Source organism: Cryptomeria japonica, chromosome 4, assembly GCF_030272615.1.
Source record: "Cryptomeria japonica chromosome 4, Sugi_1.0, whole genome shotgun sequence".
Lineage (NCBI taxonomy): Eukaryota > Viridiplantae > Streptophyta > Pinopsida > Cupressales > Cupressaceae > Cryptomeria > Cryptomeria japonica.
The window spans coordinates 377,201,099-377,225,693 of NC_081408.1; the positions used below are offsets into that span (position 1 = coordinate 377,201,099).

Genomic DNA, 24,595 nt, shown 5'->3' on the forward strand with positions numbered 1-24,595 from the left:
CCATACTTACTATTTATTAAGTGTTAGTCGGGTCATGGATTAGATCAGTTGTTAGTATTACTATTTTTAGATAGTTGGTGACTGCATAAGTTGATAATTTCTTGGTGACTGGAGGTGGTTAAGGATATTAATTTAAATAACATTTAAACACTAAAGTTAAATTAAATATTTAACTTTACATTATTGAATTTGATTAAGTGACTTTATAAAGTAATTTAATATTAGTGCCTAGGGAGACAAGATTTATCTAAATTCAAATTAAAAAGGCAAACCCTATTTAGAGCATTAGCTTGAGGAGCTTATTTAAAGGCCCTTTTGGAGTTCATTGGCACATGCTGAGTTTATTATTTCTGTTATTTCTCTCTGATGAGAAGAAATCTTTGTGTGGTTTCTGGAGTTGGACTTGGTTCAACTCAGCCTTTGTGAAAGAAAAAAATCATTCGTGAAGAAAACTAGCTACGGTAGTGAAAGATTACCCTGGTTGGTATTGTTGGAGATATCTTACAAGTATTTCACAGTGCATTTCAGGAAGTTTGTCTGGTTAAGTTTATCAGATTCGCAATTCTTGTTTTGTGGAAATCTTGGAGCTGCTTGTGTGGGTGTGTAAATGAAAGGAAATATCATTAAATATTTTATTGTAAGCTTCTGCTTTTACTTCCAGCCAAGTCTATATGCTACCCACACAAAATTTATGAATTTGGGCTCTAGAAGACAAATAGGTCAAATTGCAGATTGATCTCTTTTATAAACAGCTAGAAGACAATTGTGAATAAGACAAATGAAATCTGTTTGGGGTAAAAAGACAAAAAGAAAGTAAAGGGGGTTGCTGAATAAGGGGTAATCGTGGCACTTCAGGTTCCTCAAGCTTGAATTTGTGGCTTTAGTTTGCAAGGTCACCTTTTAGCGCAGCACTAATGTGACAAAAAGGAAAATCGTGGCCTTTTCAATGATCCTAAAAACAAAATAAGCAAGAATCGGCAATCGCTGGACAGATTTAATATTCTTCTCGTATATCTGAAGTGGATGATTCAATTAAATAATGCTCTTCAATCATTGCAAGGGAAAATAAGAAGATTTACAGGAGGTTTATTTTCCTTTACTGCTGTCCATATTTAAATGTGAAACATGGTGAATAAAGTGAATTCGTGAGGCACTGACCACTGTGAATATTTGTGGCTGATGAATGCGAGTTTATTGGCTTTGGACTATTTACTGGAAACAAAGATTTTGAGAGATTACAATACTACTGTGCATGGTGGACCATACCCATCCTGCAGTTGGTTTATTGATCTCTGTTTCTAAGTGTTAAGGGCTGGTTGAAAAAGGACATGGGACATAAAAGACAATCAGCAGTGTTTGGACACATTTAAATCTCAGATCGGACAGTAAGTGGTCACGTGGAGGACTTTCCTTGGCCAGTGCGACCCTATGAGCAGCTTCAGACAAGAGTAAAGGTGAATGGGAGCTCAAGGTTAATGATTCAAGCATACATTGTTTCCTTTAAGGTCAGCAAAATACATTACAATCTCTATGGTGCTGTCTGAAACAATTTTTTGTGTATTCTTTGTTATAAATATGCACAAATGAATGAGGTTATTGAAAAATAATTGAATCAATAATTGAATGATATTAATTAACACGAAGCTAAAACTCTTAAAGTGCTAAATAAAGCTAAAAGCTAAAATCGAAAAAGCAAATTATGCATTCTTATAAAAGAAGCAATAGTTTCACTTAACGAACTAAAAAGCATAATTAAATATAACTGATAAAATATAATTAAATATTCTAATACCCTCCCTTAATGGTCATTCTATCTACTAACTACCCTGTAGAAGACACTGCAGGTCTTTTGGTCACAAACGCAAAGAACACTTTGCTGCGGCGGAGACCCTCCTAGTATCTGCAAAGTGTGAATGATCAAGAATACTAGAATCCATCCAACCTGATGTTGGGTAACCAAACTGAAACTTGAAACCACGATTTTGAGGAAAAATCGGCAAACCCTCCAAAGCTGAAGTTACAAATCATCATTTTTTAAAAAAAAAATGGTAAAAATTGTTTAGTCCTAAATGTATAGTTGGTGAATAATCAGATAACACAGTAGTTCCTACACGTACCAAGCATTCATGGAACAGAACAATTGTACACCATAACATAAATGACAAATGATAATAATTAGACCAGAAAGTTATATCTTTATTCCAATGTCCAGAATTGTCCCTACATAATCTCCCCCTGCCGAGGTTCCAACAAAACAATATATAGACTCAACGGTTGGCCAAGTTGCCAACCATCACTAACTCCCAACTACTCGATGGGAACCTCTCGGCAACAACATAAACATAAACATAACATAACACACTTATAATTATTATTCCTACTAACATACGTTTTTACCGCTAACATTAGCCCCCCCAAAAATGTAGTAGTCTTCCAGACGACTCAGACAAGAGAAACTGAAATGAAAAACATAGCTAAGACCGAGAAGAGGGAGGAGGCGTCCCTATAGTGGTCACTGTAGGAGGCTGTTGACCGGCCTAGAGTTTCAGATTCTTTTCTGCCATCAATTGCCGTTCGCGAGCTTTCTTTACCATGTGAGCAGCTTCCAGTAGCTTTTTGTCCTTTTGTTCCAGCTGTGAAGTGAGTGCTGCCACTTGGGCTGCTAATGCTTGTGCCTCCTCCTGTATGCTGCAGCGGGCCTCACAGGTAGTTATCTTCATTTCCATCTCCTTCCTCAAACTCCTCTCTACTGTGGCCAGCTCTGCGTGTTTCTTACCCTCCTTTTCCAGGGTTGTTATGTACATCTGTTGAGCCTCTTTTGCCACTTGATGTTGCCGCATCTGTAAGTACACCTCTTGGAAATCCCCCTCCATGCTGCTGCAGGTGGTGCTTAAGGTGCCTGCACCTCCTATCAGGTGCTTGTGGGTCCAGTTCTGAACCATCTTAGGCGTACTATGGTCCGGCCACCCCTGCTGCTCAAAGTGCTGTGTGAACTCATCCTTGCACCCCTCGGTCATGTAGTGACACAACTGTGTAGCGTCGGCTGAATTGCCGGCCTCCATCTGTCCAGTAAGCTGAGCCATGCTGCGTGCAACATCGGAGAGCCCTTGTAGCTCCTCTAAGAATCGTCCGAGTGAGCCTGCTGGGTCATTTGGGTCGGGTGGTGTGATATGAAGTCTCGTGAAAGCTCCTGCCGGTCTAGTGCTCTGCTTGTCCCTTCCCTACCATTCCTGATCAATGGACCTCTCTCCTACCAGGTCTGGGACAAAGGTCTCTCTATCTGTGGTCATGGTTGGCCCAATGGCCATGTTATGTGGTGTAGGAGAGGGGGGAAGGTGTGGGGTGAGGGCGAACTGCCCCATCCATCCATCCATCCAGCGAGGCATCTATATCGTCATCTGTTAGAGTATCCAAGGCTGCCTCTAAGTTAGTTGGTACCGTACCGGTTCTTGCTGACACCGTACTAGTTTCTGCCGACATTGTACCTGTTTCTGTCGACACCATACCAGTTTATGCTGCCACCGTACCAGTTTCTGCTGACACCATACTGGTTTCTGCTGGTACCGTATCGGTTTCTGTTGGCACCGAACCAGTCTTTGCTGACACCATACTAGTTTCTATTGGTACCATACTGGTTTATGTCTCCAAGTCATTCGTATCGGTTTCTGCTGGTGTTGTACCGATTTCTGCTGGTACTGTACTGGTTTTTGCTAGTACCGTACCTGTTCCTACTGGTACCGTACCAATTCCTGCTGGCACAATACCAGTTCTTGCTGGCACCGTACTAGTTCTTGTTGGCACTGTACCAATTCTTGTCGTACAAGTACTAGTACATGTTGGCACCGTACCAGTTCTTGTTGGCATCGTACCAGTTTCTGTTGTATGAGTCCTTGTTCGCATAGTACCAGTTCTTGTTGGCACCGTACCAGTTTATGTCGTACCAGTACATGTTGGCACCATACCAGTTCCTACAGGTACCGTACAAGTACCAGCTAGAGTCATACCAGCACTTGTTGGAACTGTACCAATACCTACTGACATTGTACCAGTACCTGTTGATGTTGTACAAGTACCAATTACCTGTACGGTGACCTTGTTTTTCCCTAGTGCGGCCTCCTCTGCCATTGTCCGGTTTGCCATACTGGTACAGACCATTGGACCAACTGCTGCCTCTACACCGTACGGGTTAACTCGTGCACTTCCGCTCCCTGGTCGTACGACCTCTTCAACCTGTGCCAACTCTTCACTCAACTCCACATGGATGGCACCAATCTCTGCACAGATACCCTCAAACTTTTCATACAACTGCTCCCTGCGTGTACGGAAGCCGCGAAGGAGGGGATTGTACGGATCCTGCACGTACGGTATGTCTGTTTTTTGACCGTACAGTCTTTCTCCTTTATCCGTTGCTAGTCGTACAAGATCGTATGACTTAGTTTCCTGTGGGTGCAATGTTTTACCGTACGGTATTCTTCCCCTTGCAGGTCGTACACCGTACGGGCTATGCCAATCTCCCTTCTTTGCCAACCGTACGTCATACAGATAACTCAAACACTGCCAGTCTCCCTTCTTTGTCGACCGTACGCTGTACAGATAACTCAAACACTCCCTCAACTAGCGTACGCCGTATGAGTGATCCAGTACAGAGTTCCAGTCATCCCCTATGCGTATCACCTGTGGGTCCTCGTCCTTGTCTAGATTGATTTTTTTCACATCCCTTTCCTTGTACTTGATGGGTTTATCCCATTCAAACTGGTGGGTTGGCGTGTTGTCCATCCGTGCCATTCCCTCTTGGTATCTACCACACTCCGAGGGAAAGGGTTGTTCTTCCATCCCACCGCTTGATTCTCCTATCTCACATATTTGAAGTATGTGACACTCCGGGTGGAAGACCTCATAGTCCTCCATTTGCCAATGAAAAAGTCCCGCCAGTGAGCTGGTTCCATCCTCGGAACATCCGTCTAGTTCCAACACTCCTTCCTCGTCGGGTTCTTTCCCTCCTCTGTCTCCTTCAAAACCCCACTCCCATCGATTTGAATCTTTTGATTCGGAATCCGATGACGCGAGCTCTTCGCTAACGGACTGGTTCCTTAGATCAATTATATACTTATGGCCGTCGTTCTCGATTGAGAGTGTATTCTTTTTCCAGCTGTGGTTAGCTTTGGCCATGATCAGCCACCCCCTTCCTAGAAGAGCGTCGTACGCTTTCCTTTCCAGTGGAATAACTACAAAATCCAGAAGGAATTGCTGCGTCCCAATTACCACCTTTTGTGGCATGAGGGTACCAAGGGGTTTGATGCCGTGTTGATCCGCACCGACCAGGTGGAAGGTTGGTGGCCAGAGTGTCAGCTTACCGAGGCTTCGCCAAGTTCCCTCCGGTAGTACGTTGACTCCGGATCCACCATCAACAATGGTGTTTGTAAGCTTTTGTCCCAATATATCCATCTCTACCACTCCTGGTTTCCGTCCGACGCCTACCGTGAGTAGCATAGGGTTCATGGCATCCGTACTAGATTCCTTCGTCGGGTCCGTACCAGATTTTGCCATCGTTTGGTGTTCCTGACCGAGGGTAGTGTCCCCGGTTACATTTGTTAGAGCCATCCTTAACTGTGGCATGGTTTGTAGAAGGTCAGACACCAGTATGGGTATTGTGGTTTGTAACATCTGCTTGATGATAGTTTTCTCTGGTTCCGACTGGACTGGTGTATCGGCAGCCATGTGCGAGGCCCTCCGCTCTCTAGCCATCGCCCGCTCGATATTCGCCCTTGCCTCCTGGTGCCTTTCTTCTTCTGTGCGAGGGTTCGGGTACATGGCTTTCTTGTTCTGCAACCTTGTGATTGCCAGTACGTCTTCTCTTGATCCCTCCACATCAAGCATGTTCACCCCTTTTTGTTTTGGACAATCTTATGTCCTCGTGATTTCCTGGACCACACCATCTGCACAACAAACTTCCTGTATCACCTCCGTTTTGGCATTCTCGGGCAAAGTGACCCCATTCGTTGCACTTCCTGCATTGAATCATGGGTCGCCCCTTCCTGTCGTATTGAATTCTGCTCCTTGGTGTGTTATTATTGGATCCGTTGTTACCCCGCCAATTATTTCTGTACCCTCCAGGTGAGGCATCAGAGTTTGCTGTTGGCTTCAACGGTGTCGCCGGCGGTGTGGTCTGGTCGAGTTGGGCGTAGAGCACTTGTGTGCTCTGTGCTTTCAAGTTGTACGGGCATTCCTTAGTGGAATGTCCCGTTACTTGGCAGATGTCATCGAAAACTTTACGGGGACAACTTCCTTTAGTGTGTCCTTTAGTCTTGCAGTCAGTACACCATAGTTCTTTTCCTTCCCTACCTCTTTCTTTGTCACCTTTTAACTCCATCATCCTCATCATATCCTTCTCGAGTGCTTGCACGGTTTGGGATCCCCCGTTGTTGTCGTCGTCCGTGCTATCACCATTGCTGGTTCGTCGCTTCCCCCAGGATGTCTTGTTTTCACTTTCAATAACCATGGCGCGGTTGTATGCTTCATCGTACGATGGCAGAGGGACCACTTTCATCATCCTTCTCAGGGATGGTACCAATCCTTCCACGAACCACCGCTTCTTGAGGCCATCTGCCGGTTGGTTCTCCATTTTGTTAAGTAGTTCCCTCAGCCTTATGTTATATGCACGCACACTTTCGTTTTTTCCCTGTTTGGTGTTGTAAATTTCCACCACAATCTCGTTTTCATCCCATAAGATTTTGAATTCTTCCTCAAAGGCCTTCTTCAGATTGCTCGAGGATGTTTTATGCTGAGCATCAAGGTCTGTGTACCAGTCAATAGCTATTCCTCGCAGAGTGGCCAGAAATGCCTTCACCCAGTAGTCCCGGTCATTCTGGCCATTTGCTTCCCAGATGGTGACGCATGTCTTGCAATGTTGTACGGGGTCCTCTAACCCGTCGCCCATGAATTTTGGAAGTTTTTGTTTCTCCGGGGTGTGTGCCATCATTCTTTTCTGCGCGGTTTTATGCAGTGCCTGGAAATGGCTATATGTCGGGAAGGTACTATGTGCCCAGAGGGTACCGTACGCTCCTGGTCTGGTTGGGCCCTTGCCAACCTGGCTTTGGTCACCTTCACTTCTATAGTCCCTCCTTCCTGGGGTTTCCGGATCCGATCTTCCTATTTTGATGCCCTCTGACAAGGACAAGTTTTTAATGCCGGACAACGTTGCTTCGAAAATAGTGGCGATTTCCTCGTGCAGGTCTCGTACCACCTCCTCTCCTTGTTCGGAAAATTCCGATTGGGTGCTTTGTGATTCGGTTCTGGAGTCTTCTTCACTTGACGTCGAGTGTGGGGCCTGGTCAGCGAGATCTTCCTCCGCTATGTTTGGAAGTGGCAGGTTCCTGGCGACCTCGGCCAACTCCTTCCACGTACACGGTTTTTGCCTCTCCTGACTCCTACTCTGACTCACACTCCGACTTCTGCTATGTTTCTCTGGACTCCTCGAGTCGGCAACCTCTCTTAGTCGTCGTCTCTCGTCGGTCTGTTCTTTTATGCAGAGAGATCGCCGTACAGTTCCCTTGTTTACTCCTTCGGTAGCAGTGGTACGTCTGTCTTGGTTCGGCCGTAGGGGCATCAAGTGTCAGAGGTACAGCGTTGACTGGCCTCCCTCTCCTCTTCCTCCCTAGGACTCCGTTCCTCGTACCGTCAGAGAACTTGTTGCTGCCGAAGTTCCTTTGCCGTTTCCTCGCTTTGGTCTTGGAGTGCAATCAAATTTGTAGCGAGTAACCTTGGAATACTTCCGAGTAGGTCAAAGATGGGGGTGCTGACGGTGAGTTCACCACTTACCGTACCTTCCGAGACGACTCTCTCCTGAGCCTCTTGCCGTACGTACTGCGTGATCGATACGTCCCACAACTCCGCCAAGTCTGCCGTCAACTAATCCTCTCGATCCTCTTCTGCGGTACTCTCTTCGTGCGTGTCGCTGTCCACGACAATTAATTGCTAGTTAAATGGTCTGCCCATTAATTGCTTCCGCCTGCCGCCATGGTTATCTCCAGGTTTGTTCAGGCAACAATGCCAAAATGTTTAGTCCTAAATGTATAGTTGGTGAATAATCAGATAACACAGTAGTTCCTACACGTACCAAGCATTCATGGAATAGAACAAATGTACATCATAACATAAATGACATGATAATAATTAGACCAAAAAGTTATATCTTTATTCCAATGTCCAGAATTGTCCCTACATAATCTCCCCCTGCCGAGGTTCCAACAAAACAATATATAGACTCAATGGTTGGCCAAGTTGCCAACCGTCACCAACTCCCAACTACCTGACGGGAACCTCTCGGCAACAACATAAACATAAACATAACTTAAGAGACTTATAATTATTATTCCTACTAACATACGTTTTTACCCCTAACAAAAACCCTAAACAGGAACAAAAACCCTGAAACGGTTTTTGAGGAAAAAATCAAACAAAATCTTGAAATGATTTTTGAGGAAAAAATTGAACAAAACCCTAAAATGTCACGTGACAAAACCCAAAACATCACGTGGTAAAACACCAAACATCACGTGGCAAAACACTAGACATCACGCGGCAAAACATCAGAGATCACGTGGCAAAACACCAAACATCACGTGACAAAACATCAGACATCATGTGGCAAAACACCAGACATCACGTGGTAAGACGTCAGATATCACGTGGCAAAGCACCAAATATCATGTGGTAAAATAACACTCCTTGATTTTTGAGGAAAAAATCAAGCAAAACCCTCCCATGATTTTTTGTGGAGAAAAATGAGAAAACACATCAAAAAATAATTTTTAAGGAAAAACTTATTAAAACCCATCAAAAAATAATTTTCAAGGAAAAAATTATAAAAAGCCAAAAAATAATTATTAAGGCCAAAATTATGAAACCTAAAATAATTTTTTTAAGGGGAAAACTATGAAAACCCGAAATTAATTTTTTAGAAGGAAATTTTTTTTTATGAAAAACCCCAGAAATATTTTTTTTGAGGACAAATAAAGTATTAAAAAGCCAAACAACACATCCACGAAACAATACTGTAACTCTTTGCCAAAAAAAAGCACAGATGTCGTGAAACCCCATCGCAAAAAAAAACAACTGACCATCACAGCTAACAGTTTCGAAGACCATACGCATGGGTGCACAAAAACGTGACTTCAGCTCCCCAAAAAATGTGGGAACACAAAAATCTCGACGTGAAATCCGGGTGATAAAAAAACGCCTCGGAAAATCCTGTCGTCGTTGCAGGAAAAAACACCAAAAATCGTGATTGTAAAAAAACCTATGTTACCTTGAGTTTCCGGGGTGGGGACGATAGGGGACGGTGGGACGAGTTTCTGGGATGGCAAAGGGGACGGCTATATAAAATATTGGGAAAATTTAAAATATATAGGAAATTTTAATTTTTCATATTTAAAATAGATAAAGCATGTATATATACATTATATTCATATGAAAATAGGGATAAAGCAGCTATTTGTACATTATAGAACCTTAAAATACCACATTTGTGTTCAAGTTATATGTCAATGCTCAATATGCATTCATAATTCAGAATTCATTGTCAATACTCAATATGCATTCATAATTGAAATTTCGTTGTCAATATGCTAGCATTTGTTTGATTTGCTGAAAATCTGATCGCTTTGCTTATAAAATTATCACCAGAAATAATTGTTTTTATCGCCCGTATGGCATATCCTTCCCTTTTAAATATATGAATATCATATGGTAGGAGATGAAATATTTATATCATTCCCTTTGAAAGTTTAAATATATCATATAGTCAAATCATGAAATATGGCCCAATATGAAACATAAATATTTATCGTTGCCTTTAATAATTTATCACAATCTTGATCTTCAGATTATATTAAATTTTAATATAAGGCAATGATATTATGAATTATCGCATAGTCAAGACTTATATTAATAATTTAATATCGTGGCCTTTTAAATTTTTAATAATTGGAATGATTTAGGGCAAATAATTTGGGGCCCATGTTAGGAAAAAAAATAATTAAAAAACGACATTTTTTTAATATTTCTAACCAGCCTTAGTCGTGGGGGACGTCCGACCGTCCCCAAGACGGATTGGGGATGTCCCAGCCATCCCCCTCCGTCCTCGGGATGTACGGGCGTCCCCCATGGCTGGGGCAAATGTCCCCTCATTTCTGGGACGTCCCCAACTAATTCCCACATTCTGGGGACGGGGGCGAAACGTCCCCAAGTCCCCAAAATGTCCTTGGGACCGGGATGAGGGTTATCCAGCCAGGGACGCGTCCCCAGGTTACGTAGAAAAATATGTATGTGCAAATTCGTGTTTGCAGAAAAGCCTTGAAAAATCCACAAAGCAAATTGCTGATGGAGAACACAGGCAACGCGGAAAAATAGAGCAACGAAAATTGCACAGACTCGACCTTAAAATGTGTGCAGAAATAACACTGCCACCCTAAAAAGAAGATGCAAAAAAAACCCGGATAAATCTGCCTTGGGAGAAAATCGCGAAAACTGTGAACCAAACCATGAAAATCGCCATCGAAAATAGTGTGCCCTAGCCATGCAGGCACAAAACATGAACATAGCCACAATTTTAAGATTTTTTTTTAATCAAAAATTCTAACGAAAAACCCTAGCTCGCGATTTCCAGAAACCCAAAAGCACTAATGATTTTTTTCATAAAAAAATTCACTTAAATTTTTTTTTCTGGAAATAAATTCCAAGTAACACCTTTACGAATTTTTATTAAAATATTCGCCAAACTCTAAAAAATCCCATTGACCCGATTTGATACCATAAAAAATAATTGAATCAATAATTGAATGATATTGAATTAATTAATAACGAATATACAAGCATATATAAAGGAATTACAAGACGATGTTCCAAAAAGAACGAACCGTTAATCTAAAACTTCAACATGAAGCTAAAACACTTAAAGCGCTAAATAAAGCTAAAAGCTAAAATCTAAAAAGCAAACTATGCATTCTTATAAAAGAAGCAATAGTTTCACTTAACTAACTAAAAAGAAAAAAGCTAAATGACGATTAATAAAATAAGTAAATATAACTGACTAAAATATAATTAAATATTCTAATAGTTATTTGTTAATAGAGTATGGAATCATGAACTCTGCTGGATGTTTTATGAGATTATTCAAATTATTGTAAAAGTATTTTTCAATCTATCATACAAAGTCACTATGAATCAGTTAAGTATTTATGTAGTTGCCTTTGAAACTAATGTGAAAATTAACATTCAAGTAAGCCTCAAATACATTGCAAAAACTGAACACTCTTCCAAGGTTACATACAAACTGTTGCTTAAAAGTTTATGGATAAGAATTGTATAAATGGTGAACAATCAATGAGGATGCAAGTGTTTGACATTATGCTTGGATACTAAACCTTTGGGAAGGAGAAGAAGTATTGCATTAAAATTAGGTGCAAAACAAGGGTAGAATGTTGCATATCACTAAGGTGCTTTTAAAACATTTTAATAAAATTCAAGCAAACTTAGTAAAATAATTATAATTAAGCCACTAATTTAACCAAGTTGTGGAAATTGTTGAAAAGCATCAGAATCAAAATCTAACTTCGTAAGAGCGATAGTGATCATGAAAAATGAGAAATGAAGCCAATTGGGTGATTTACAATAAATAGTTTCTCTCTCCAATTCTTGGAGAACACACCAGAAACCGAAATTTACTTTGGTAAGTGGCATTAGTGTTCTCAAGACTAATTGAGTTCATTGGCAACATCAAATAACCCCTTGGACAAGACATACATTCATCGAGGTCAGAGCCAACTGCAATGCTAGAGAACCCTAAAATAGGGACATTACAAGCACACGATTGCATCTTGAAGATTTGCACTAAACCAGAACATATGATGAATAAAGAGAGAGTGATGCAATGAAAGTGTGACATGTGTCACCAGTGGATACTAAGGCAGGGACCACCAATAATCACATAACAGAGGAAAATTAAGATATTTTCAAGTGCACATGTATTAATGCTCACTAGGAAAAGGGGACCGATCAGTCTACGAGCATAAGGGCCTCCAAAAGGGACTCAAAAGACCATACATGAGCCGTGCAAGTCACTGGCCAAATAGAAAGCAAAAGTGACAGACTCAAATGGAAGCCCTAGGGTTTAGGTTTTTAGGCTTATGACTTAGAAAAAATTGCAAGAAAACCCTAGCAAATTCATTGCTATAACACCACCATTGTGCAGAATTTTGACATCAACTATCCCTTAAATTGTATGTGACTTGCTGTCATCAAGTGAAACAAAATTCCTGCAGCTATCATTTGCAGTAAACCTGATACACCAGTTTTCTTTAAATGGGAAATGATTGGATGCACATGAATCAAGGAACGAACAATTGCTTTTAATTTTGTTTGAAAAAAGCCCCTCTAATATAGACTCCTCATGGTCTTCCTCAATAGTACTCACCACAATAGCTTCATTCTAATCCCTGCGGGACAGATCATACTCTATTCAGGAGTACTGAGGTATGTAGCTGGAAATTGCGCATCAAGTGCACTTTTTGAAGAGGCTTTGCTTGTTTCAACATTCCTTCTGTAGCAATTATGAATTGATCTTGTCAAAGGTCAAAGTCTGGATTCTCACCGACATTTTTAGATACTCCACAAAAATTTCATAGGAGGTTGGCATGCTATTGATGATTAGGACAACCATATCTTCCTCATCCACTAGTTTGTTGACCAGGACAAGCTGATCCCTATGATATTTGGTCTTTAGAAGATGATCTAATAGAGACCACCCCTCACACAATTTAGTAGACAATAACAAATTCTTCAAATAAAAGACTTTGCTTTTATTGGAGACTTGATATTTAACTTTAAAACTATCCAACATGGTATGGGAGGATGTAGCACTTTAGACTTCAGGGATTAAATCATTTGAGACGAACAACTTGAGAACCAATGGGGCTTACCAACAATGTTTTTCAATCACTTGGATGAGTAGTAGGTCTGTTTTTGTGCCTAATAGGTTTTTTTTCACATTCTGAATACTCATTAATATCAAGTATCTTATGAATCTAGATATTATAATTTCTTGATACAAAACAATTGAAAACACAAGGATTTTTACCTTGGAGAACCCAAATTCCTGCTGAAATAACTGATGTGAGGCAAATGATTCCCTTATCCACCATCTCCAATGACAAATGTAATCTAAGGCCTCTTGGGCACACCATTTACCTAAAATAACAACGCTTAGTCCCTAATATCACTTACAGCAGCTCTCTAACATTGTCTGTCAGTTGCGTTCACATAAATTATATGAATACACTTGGAATTCACTCCCCTCCAGCAAATGCTCTTGCAGTGTGTATATTATATTTTTACACGCCTAGACAGAATATGAAAGGATTTTAGGAAGACAAAAAGTGAAGAGTTCAAAATGCCACAAGCCATGTTTTGGATGCTGATGAAACTGTAATGTCCTACACAGTTTGCAACCAATTTTTTTTACACCCTTCCTTTCCACTTAACAAAGTTTTTGGTTCAAGAATTATGTCAAACAGTATGCATGTTGTCTTCAATGCGCAGTTTCAGTTTTGTATTCATGGTGTATGCCAATTTAAATTTTGCCAAGCTCTGGGAGAATATCATGCATTTAAAATGCAAAGTTTCAGTTTTGTATTCATGGTGTATGCCAATTTTAATACTACCATTGAACTTGCATAAAAGCTTCAAAATTGAATAGCAAACATTAAAGTGTATATTCAAATCTGAACCTTTAATTTTCATAATGACAGAGCTTAAATGTATACACAGATCTTTCCTATATGCTGAAGCAAATCTCAAGCTCACTCAAAGGATATTACAGAGAAATGAATTATACAAATTCTGATTTTAAAGGACAAGGACTCTCAAAACCTCTGAAAGCTACAATAGAGGTCAAAACTGCTGCAATTGAAACTGATTCTTTCTCTGCTCATCACATCCCATTTTATGCCATTTGAACCTCCTTGTAATGTCCCCACTTTGAAATATAATTTAATAATAAATAATAATAATAAAATTTAAATATTAAAAATTAAATTAAAATATAAAAGAATATAATTAATTAAAATTTAATTCAGTTAATGAATGGTCAAAAGACATGGAAGGAAAAGTTGTGACTCCCTCAACAATTAGATATAAAAGGGAGAAGAGAACTTTATTTGAGAGGGGGATAATTTGGGAAATGAGAAGTGCACATCTGATTTAAATAAGAAGTGCAGACCTGATTATGAAAGGTTATGTCCCTTTCAAAGGGCAGAAATAATGAAGAGTTGCACTCTTTCAAAAGGTGCTAATGGTGAAAGGGTGTCTCTTGCCAAAGGGCATGCATGATGAAGAGGTTTGATCTCTCCCTCACATTGAGAGATATAAAGGAAAGGAATCAAAGCATCCAGCAACATCACCATGGATTGGATCAGATCAGAACTGTTATTAAGTTATAGGCAGTAGCATCTTTGTTCTTGGTGGTATGCATGGGAATTTGCTGAATATGTATGCTTAATATATGAAGCCTAGTAATGTTGCTATGCAGAATTTAGTAGTAATATTAATATAGACTGCAATATGTATGAGTGTCATACATAATTTCTTATATATTCATAATACATGAGAAGTTAGTATACTTATAGTCTGAATCCTGTTATTACTATCAGGATTTAAGAAGATGGGAATGAGATGTTCCAAAGAGGGGCAGTCTAAATCCAAGCAATAGGTTAAGTTCCAAGATGGGGTGGGGATCAACGACCCATAAGCCTTGAGGTTATAGGCCCAAGACAGGTAAAGGCTTGGATCTGTAAACTTTGAGGGAACCTATTGTATTTGGTCTTTAAGTGCTTTGGTAACATACATAGACCCTTCTCCCTTCAAACTGAAGTAGTAGTAGGGTCTGATATCTATAGTAAGAACTATGAATAATGAAATTAATCATCTAATGAGGAAAATAAATAAGCACTTGTTAATAACTAATAAATTGAAGAACATTAATGACTGGCTTCATGATTAGTCTCTCATTCAATTTTAGTATATTGAAATAGATCAATTATGTTAATCGGGTAGGGGACATTACACTCCTTAAGTCTATTCTGAAACTGGCAAGCACCAAAGGAATTCATTCAGTAAATAGGAGAATGATGGCCTTGCACCTCCCTCGATCCCTGCTAACACTAATTTCTGATTGCCATACCCTTCAAGCTGATTTCTTCAATGTCATGCCCAGTCTAGTTGACATAGTTCTTTTCATGGAATTCAATTATCATTCACACTAGATGTTTGGAGTTATACACTCAGTAATGAATGGTTAGCTGCTCACAATCTGTCATAAATTGCTCGGCTTCCAATTTAACAATGCCAGTAATGAAGGAACATTGGACAGAAATAACAAGCTTCTAACCAGATCATAAACTTGCGTCACTCTATAAGCAAGGATAGCATCCATCAAAGACTTCATGCATCATCATAGGCATGCCACTTCTTCTTATTTCCATGTTGTCCAGCAATTTTATTTCTAGTGCTGAATATTCAAGGCTTCGACTTAGTGAATTAATCTCACATGCCACATATGGGAATTGAAATTGCTGTCAATGGGTAATTTTCTTAATGCCATGTGAGAATAGAGAACTCTTAAACAACCAAAAAGAATTCAAATCAACTCTACTCCATTTTTATTCAAATAGGCAGCTCCTTGGAAGTGGTGCTTCAAACATGAATTAAATTATTTAATCTTTAAGCAGCTCCCTACAGCCCATGATTTGTCCCTTTTGGCCTCATGTCCTGACCTGTCTTGTCTTTTTGTGACCATGCACTGATTTATTTTGGGGTTGCGTCTAAGTGAAAGGAGACCACGCCAATGATGAAGAGTAGAACATTCAACCCAGCAAAAAGTAATCAATTTAATTCATCCTTGCCACATCCTACTTATCTTCTCAATATTGCTTCCCTTATCAACCTTTTTAGAAATTCTTAGTTAAATAAAAGATGGTGTACAACAATGGAACATGGTATCATTTGCCCAAAATAAGTGTTTAGAAAATAAACTCCAAGAAACTATTTTCTGATTTAATATTCTCTTTCGTCTTTAGTGCTAAATCAGAATTGTCTTATTCATGCCATAAAATCCCCAAAAACTAAACTCTTCATTCAATGCCAATCTTCTGATTTTGAGAACCTCTGTAAACATAAATAGATTTCATCACAAAGAATACCTGCAAATTTGCACACGCTGAGACTCCGTTTGAATCCCACGACATCAACCATGGTGGATCTCTCACCATTGTAGCTGATCTTCTTCAGAAGTTTTTTCGTCCTCCAGAAGGATGAAACAAACAATCCCGAAACTCTATGAGTTTCCAGAGATAATATCATAATCTTTAGCATACCTTAAATGAGCTTCAAAACACCTTTTGGTAACTTCAAGCTCAACGCTCTAATTAGGGATGTGCTACCTTTTAGTTTAATTTTTAAATTCACCTTATGTCTCCCTAAGTTGCCAATAAAGTCACTTTATTATATTAAATAACGTTAGTTAAATATTAAATTTAATTTTAGCAAGTTAATGTTATCTAAAACAATATCGCAAAACACCTTATGTCTCCAAGACATCATCAAATTAAGGAATCACCGTCTATACAAAAATAGTAACTCTACCAACTGCCAAGTCTATGTTGAAAACTGACACTTCCTATAAATAGTAAGTATGGACAAATTGTCCGAAATCCCTTAAGAAAGTGTTAGACATCTCCAATAAACCACCTACACACATTGGTGATGTCAAAAAACTCCTCTGAACTGGCTGACACAAACCTTGAAAGTCAGCTCCAACTGCACTGTAAGAGACCCCCAAAATTGCGACATTACAGAAACCGGCACTTGGTGTGATCAAGCAGTTGTGTAATTGCCTAGTTGGTTACGAAAATGTCACATTTTGGAACTGGCGGTTGTGTAATCACTCCCTATTGGAACTGACAGTTTCTCACAAAGGCCAGAAACACCTCTATTTTCTGCCCAAGAATCTCTGCATCCTTAATAAAATGTGTTCTACAAGCTGTGCTCCACATTGTCATGGATCCAAAGTGTAACTCAATTTCTGATCTGTTTTCAGATCACATGTTAACTTGAGTGACTAGCCACTTTCCCACTAGCTATAATCATGTATGTAGATATGTCTTTCATACCAATTGATAGTGCGTTCTCTTGAAAACAGTCAATAAATTCTACTTATTCTTTTATAGCAATTTCCCTGCCCTTTGAAACTAACATCATGAAAGGTGTATTCTAGAATATAATATGATCTTCAATTGATTCAGTCAGGTAGTTATTTTTTGAATGAACTAAATTTTGTGTTTCTTAGATAATGAATATTTGATGATGTGTGTAGAACACAATTCTTCTACTGAGAGGGGGGGTGAATCAGTAGAAGATATAAATTTCAGATCTTTGACCAATTAAAATATTTTTGATGAACTTATCAAAATATAAAACTGTAACTAAAAAAGATGCAACCACACAGAGAGAACAATACACATTAAATACGTGGAAAATCTAGAATGGGTGAAAAACCACGTTGAGAAGTGCTGCTAGGATCTACTGTCCTAGTCCAGCCTCACAAAGAAATAACGTGTACAAAATTTAGGGGCACCAACCCTAAGGAATCACCAAACTCCTTGTTAAAGCACCAACTCTTACAAATTCACCACTCAACAAGCTGAGCACTGACTCAACATCCTTGAGGCACCAACCATAAGGATGTCACAAACAGAACAACCTGTCACCGTTACACTTTAAAGCATTATGAACTTACAGTCAAACTGTTACAAACTGATTACTATAAACCCTCTGATATTTGGTTCAGTTTTATATATTTCAATTTATGCAATCTGTAAACACACTCTTCCAAACTGTGTACTGTCCCGCAATCTTCAGAATTCCTGTTCACAAAAACTCAGAGCAACCTTATCAAACGAATTATAATTTATCATGGCTGATCTTATTCACACTCTGAATCAACTTACACTTACAGCACTGTTTTGATATGTCAAAACAAGTAGGTTGTATAATCACAGCACTCCTCAACGTTCCATTATGATTTGCATACTCTCAGCATTTTGCAATGATCAGGTTCTATTCATCAGTCCATCAGCATTCTTATCAACACAACACTCGGTATTTTTATTACAAATTCTTGTTCATAAGTTTCAGCATTCTGAGCAATACACAACTCTGCAATTTTTATTACAGGTTTCTCTTCATAACTCTCCTAGCATTATACACAACAACACACACACACTCAATACCACAAAATTGTTTCCATATAAATAGACAATGAGAGTAGTTTGTATACAGGTACGAGCACAACTACTTTACCCGAATGAGTAGTTAACAACAAACTAATCAAACACAGGTATAACTGATCCACGGGTATAACTGATTCATACAGAGGCACTTGTCAATGCAAACAGTATGTGTTTAGAACTTTGTTGTTGCTAATTCATATGGGTGATGAGGCAGTTATAGTTGGGGCAACTAATCTTCAACCATTCTTAACAACTTTGAAACTAATCAACCTTCAACCAAACTTAAATAGATTTTGCACACTGACATTCATTATAAGCCTGCAAACTTCACATAGATATAGTTCTGCTTTTTCAACAATATTCATTTCTGAATATTTCAAGAATGCAGAAGAAATAATGGTAAGACACGATCTGATCAAAATATAAATCTGAAACCAAAGTTGATGCATATTAATTTTCTCTTTTCATCACAACTTCCTGTTGTTGTTTGTCATTCTAACAGATCCAATGCAGAGAAAACTCTAGGATGACACAATGATCATATGCCTACCCGTAGAAACATACTGTCACAGATTATGATGTTCACACTAGGGTTTTGTAAGTTCTGCAAATTTAATCAACATGAATGCATCTAAGTAAACTTGATATCAATGACAAATGTAAAAGCTTCTAACAATGTGTACACCCTAGTTATCAAGATTTTTACCCATCGAGTTGCGTGCGATCTTCTACTACATGGTTCTGTTACATGGTTCATTTCTTTTAGCAGTTTTTGCTTGAGAATAGCCACATGTTAAACACACTCTTTGGAAACATGATGCATTAGCAAGCCTCATGCAAAAGAGTGATAAAAATTTATTGGTTTTTTTTCTTATAGAATACTCAGCAGATGGAAATTATACATGAAAAATTATTGTTGCTTAAATCAGCATCCAATCAAATTTTCGACCATAGCTTGGTTGTTGATACAAGGAATCTTCCATCATTGTGTAGGTGCGTGACCTGCAGTTTAGGCAAGAATTCTATTGGGGAGGTACTCAAATCAAAGTCTGGCATGGAAAGGTGGAAGGTTTATCTGTATATTTTATTGAACCGAATAATGGGTAATTTGCATTTTTCTTCTCATTCAACTTGTCTACTCTTTTCTTATTGTTTTAGTATGAATATTAGACTCTATTTGAAAAGCCACAGTGATATTGAACTTCTTCCGGACTACAAATATGTAATTCAAATCTGAAGTAATGATTGAAGGGACATATTTATTTTCGCTGCGATGTAGAAATATTAGTTAACATCTAAAGTAAAGTTTCAAAAATGGTTATATGACAGTTCATATATATTAAGATCAGTATGTACATGTCTCTACAATTATATGAAAAGAGTAATCTCTTAAAACTTAATTTCATAGGAGAATATTTCTTTATTATTATTTCCTTTTGTTGCAGTATTGAATCATTAATTATACGAAACATTGCTTTAAACTGCTGTAGCACTCTAGAATATGCTAACCAAAAGGAGATTGAGTTCTCATTTGAAAATGCTGGGACGAGAGTGGGCATGTGATGATGGGAGGGTGGGGGGTTAACTATTTGGTTTAGGTAGGATTGGGATGGTGGGTAAGCCAATTCTTTATTTGGTGTGCATTTAATGTAGATCGAGAACTATAACTAGATTAGCATGGAATGTACCTGTTGTCATTTTATGACACCCTTGGTTCATCAATGAGAACTGATTAGAGATACGTTCCATGGACTAGCACTGCCTCAGTTGATCAAGGGCAAAACCAATGGAATCATGAAATGTTTAGTGTTGTCAAGAGGCGGGCTCCAAGCCTTTTCCTTCTTGAACCCGGAATCTTGGAATTTTGGGGTTCCAAGCCTTTTCCTTCTTGAACTTGGAATCCCGGAATTCTGAGGTTACAATCCTTTTCCTTCTTGAACATGGAATCCCGAAATTCCAGGGTTCCAAGCCTTTTCCTTCTTGAACTCATCCTGGAATTTCAGGGTTCCAAACCTTTTCCTTCTTGAACCCGGAATTTTGGAATTCCGGGGTTCCAAGCTTTTTCCTTCTTGAACCTAGAATCCCAAAATTCTGGGGTTACAAGCCTTTTCCTCCTTGAACCCAAAATCCTGGAATTCCAAGGTTCCCGACTACCCTCCCCTTGTAGTAGGGCCCAACGTCCGACTTGCGACACTTCCAAATGACATGATCAACACTCAAGGCTCTTAATGCTCCACCAACCCCTGCGATTGGTCTACTTTCATTCATGGAGATATAGGGGTGTATTTAATGCTTTTTGTAGGGTTGCCATCAAGTGGAGTCTAGGGCCATGCTTATTTATGGTCACTTGATGACTTTCATGTCATGTTTGCATGCCCTGACTTCGGAATGTCAAGAAATCCACCTTCTAAAAGTACTTTTCTTCTTGGGATTGCGTTGTCAGGGTATGGCTAGGTTGCTTGCATGCACACCCTATCAAGTCTATGCACTTCCCTGCCTTCCTAGACTAACATTCCTCTATGCACGCTTGTAATGTCCCCATTTTTCCTGTGATCACTCAGTTGCATAGTTTTGCCTGCTAGCCATCTTTGTATGCAATTACAGAGGCTAGGGGATGATTGGCTTTACCAAGAGGAGTCTATTTTTAGTCACTTTTTGGCCTTGGTGAGCTTAAGTTACATAGACTTTATAATAATTCATTATAAAGTTACATTTTCTATAATTAGAAAAATTATAAAGTAACTTTATTAAAACGAAGATTAATAAAAGTTAATGATGAATTATAAAATGGTCCCTTGGCACATTTCCCTAGAAGTTATAACTTAACAATATGGCCACTTTTAATGAGGAATTAGACCCTCAATGGATCAAACCACTTAGGGGAAGTTATTTTTTAATAAAAAGAAACATTTTAACATGTTTTTTGATGTCAAAAGTACAACCCTAATGTAATGTCCCTTTCTCCAACTAAGATTCAATAATAAATGATAATAAAATTAAAACATAAAAAAATAATATATAATATTCACTAAATATTACATAATATTAATATTCCTATTTATAGAGTAATTATAAGGCAAAAATAATGTTAATAAGACAAAGATGATGTATAAACAATGATTTAAATTATTGAGTAAACACATAGTGGCAGACCAGATCTGATGCATGTCAGATCTGTCTGCCTTTGCATCAAATACATAGACCATATGTGAATTAAAAGACAACGATCTATCATTCTAAATAAACACAAACAACAGATATATTAATACCTACAGGGGGCAATCAATAATCAGCAAAGGAAAGGTAATCTGCATCCAACACTTATCTTATCCAATCAGACAATCGCATCAAAGGGAAACAAATAAACGAAGGCTTGAATCTCATATAAGGAGATCAGATTCGATATTGATAATAAATAAATGCATAGAGTAGATAAATCATATACTGCGATTTTGGTTTTTCTCTTTTAAGGAGATAAAGCTGTTATTTTAACACTTTCAGATTGATATAAACTCAGAATTTATATTTAGTTTCTAATTAGTTTGATTAGCTGAAAGAATTTAGAAATTAGTGACAACATAGAAATGAACAAAATGAGAACAAGACACAGTTACCCTGGGAAAACCTCCAAGGAGGAAAAACCTAGCCAGAAAAGATCCTCAGATCTGATTATGGATTATAGTCATGTAATCATTACAACACTTATCTCAAGTATTTGAAGATGTAGACGTTGCTATCACAAGAATGATGGCAGATTGAGGTAGTTGCCTTAAAGATTTGCTTGCTGTCACATGAATGATGGTTGCTGTCACTTCGTTGATGTTTGCTGCCCCTTTAACCTAGATTGCAGAACTTCAAGAAGGGTTTGCTGTGCTTTCAAGGAATTCGCTGTGCATCCACAAAAGTTTGCTGACTCCTAATGATGATTCACAGATTTCTGAATGTGCTTCGCCAAACTTAGAGATGCTCTGCTATAGTGTACCGAAGTATGGATATGTTAGCTTCTTTAACCTTCGCAGTCAATAGAGGTATATTTCGCATGGAGAGATAAATGAGTGAATAACAATGAGGTTTGACAATTACTTATATGTGGAGCGAAGCCTTTAGATAGGTCGGCTTTCCTTATAATTATCTTTAATTATATTTTTCCCTTTTAGCAATTGCCTTGTGAATAGGCTCGGCCCTATTTTATCAACACGTTGAGTATGTGGTGTGGGATTTAAGTTGTGTGGCGTGAGGTTTAATGTTGTCGTGAGGTATAGGGCCCTGCCCTACACGTTTGAGGAAAAGGGCCAGCCCTTTGGGCGGATTCCAATGTTGCCCAAGGCAATTGGAATCCGCCATTCCCTAATTAAAATCAACACTCCCTCTTAATTAGCAAGCAAAACCCCAAAAACTAAAAAATCATCAAAATTCACCTTAAACCAATAAAACAATTCTCTGGTCAAAGATTTGAGAGCAAACAAATAAACTTCAGATTGGATCAGATTCTCAATCGGCATCTTTCAACGCTAGGGTCAAGGCTTCCTCTACTTGACCATTTGTTTCTCCTCTACGACTAGTTTGCTATATATAGGCTGTTAAGCCTCATTATAAGGGGTTCTCTCCCCGATGTCTTGAGCTACCTTTTGCTCTTTCACTTCTCTTGAAGATTTGTATTTTTCTTGCATTTCTGCAATTGTAAGTTTGGCCATTGGCCTGAGAATGAATTGAAATCATCATTCTTGCATCTTTTCGACTAATGCATTCTGTGTATGTTTTCTTACCTTCATGATAAGTGTATGTTTTGTGGCTTTCTCTCACATATATGTTGTGTTAACTTGTTTCTGAGTGTGACTTGTGGGAAACCTTGTCCCCTTTCACATTCAACAAATTTTAACCTCCATACATGCATTTGGGGTCATTCATGCAACTAAAGTTTGTTCATCTCCATGGTATTTCAATCGATTCTTTGTGTCATCTTAGGGTGGGGAGAGGAACATCTCTTATCTTGGTGTATCACTTCCTTTCATTTTAGCATTTCCTTCTTCCCTTTTCCTCTACAAGCTGTTAGGATAGGTTTAGAAGTAGAATTTGTGTTGAGTTGGTTCAATACCTGCACTTTGATTGAGAAGGAAGCCATCCTTCTCTGGAGATTCAACACCATTGCTCAAGGTCCCACACTTCGGGGTTGTTTCCATGTTTCACTAGGTTGTTGAGTTGATAGCTCAACAGGGGTGCAAACTTTTGTGACAACAATACCAATTCATGGTTGGAGCTTGTGTTGGGATGCTACAAATCTTTAAGTAGTTGAAGGTCATGATGACACAAATTTAGGGGAGATTCTTTCTCTTCGACGACAACTCCAATTCTTTTCCCTTTCATCAAAAAATTAAGCCAAAAGCTTTGGGTCATTGCATATATTGTCATCATCATATAATAAGCATTGGATAGTAGATGACTTTTTTATAAAAAATGAAGTCTAGGAATTTGTGTAATTGCTAGTATTTCATACCTTGATGTGGATAGTGGTGATAATTTTCATGGCAATTGACATCAGTTCTTGTACCTCATAATGGTGATGATTCAATATTGTAAGGTTTCTTTGTGTGATCAGGTTTCATAGATTAAACTTATTCTTTACTTTAAGTCAATCATATGAGGGAAGCCAGTCTATGTTGCTCAATATATAAACCTTAAAATTAAATATAACTATGTAATCAAAATGCAATAAAATGGCAATTGTGTACTTTTTTGGCTATATCTTGATGAACCTAGCCTTATAATGGTCAATGCCTGCATAATACAATAAGAATGGGTTTGATGTGTTGATCCCCACTTAGATGAGTAGGTTGACTGGAATTTGAAGATACTACTTGAAGAGATATGAGATGTAAAAGTGGTAGCTTAATTGGGTGTTAGAAGATTTTTCTAGTAAAAAGAATTAGGATCTTGCTAGTAAAAAGTACATTTAAATGGGTATGTTTCAAAAAGGTAGTAAAATAGGTGTATGGTGAATATGGTGCATCATTACAGTCAAACAAACCTTAAATAGCCCCTGTTCTAGCTTGGAAACAATCTGAAGAAGTGTCTTGATGATGGAGAATCAACCCAACAATGATGGTGTATTCATGGTGATTTGTGATCATTTGCTCCTGTCATATTGAAGCAACCTGGAGTTTTTGATTTCAGTAGTTTGGACAGTATATTGATCATTTCCTCTCTCAAATAAAAAAAAACATGTCTGGTGACATTGGCACGATATGCTCTTTGGT

At 38.6% G+C, this 24,595-nt stretch overlaps 1 protein-coding gene across 2 annotated transcripts in view; it reads left to right on the forward strand.

Moving 5' to 3' along the window:
- The window catches only part of LOC131047484 (starch synthase 3, chloroplastic/amyloplastic), a 302,898-nt gene that overhangs the window by 81,737 nt on the left and 196,566 nt on the right, over positions 1-24,595 (forward strand). For both annotated transcript variants that reach the window (XM_057981392.2, XM_057981391.2), the window contains one exon: positions 19,335-19,444. In XM_057981392.2, coding sequence (XP_057837375.2) covers positions 19,335-19,444 — 110 coding nt within the window. The remainder of the gene's footprint in view (positions 1-19,334; positions 19,445-24,595) is intronic.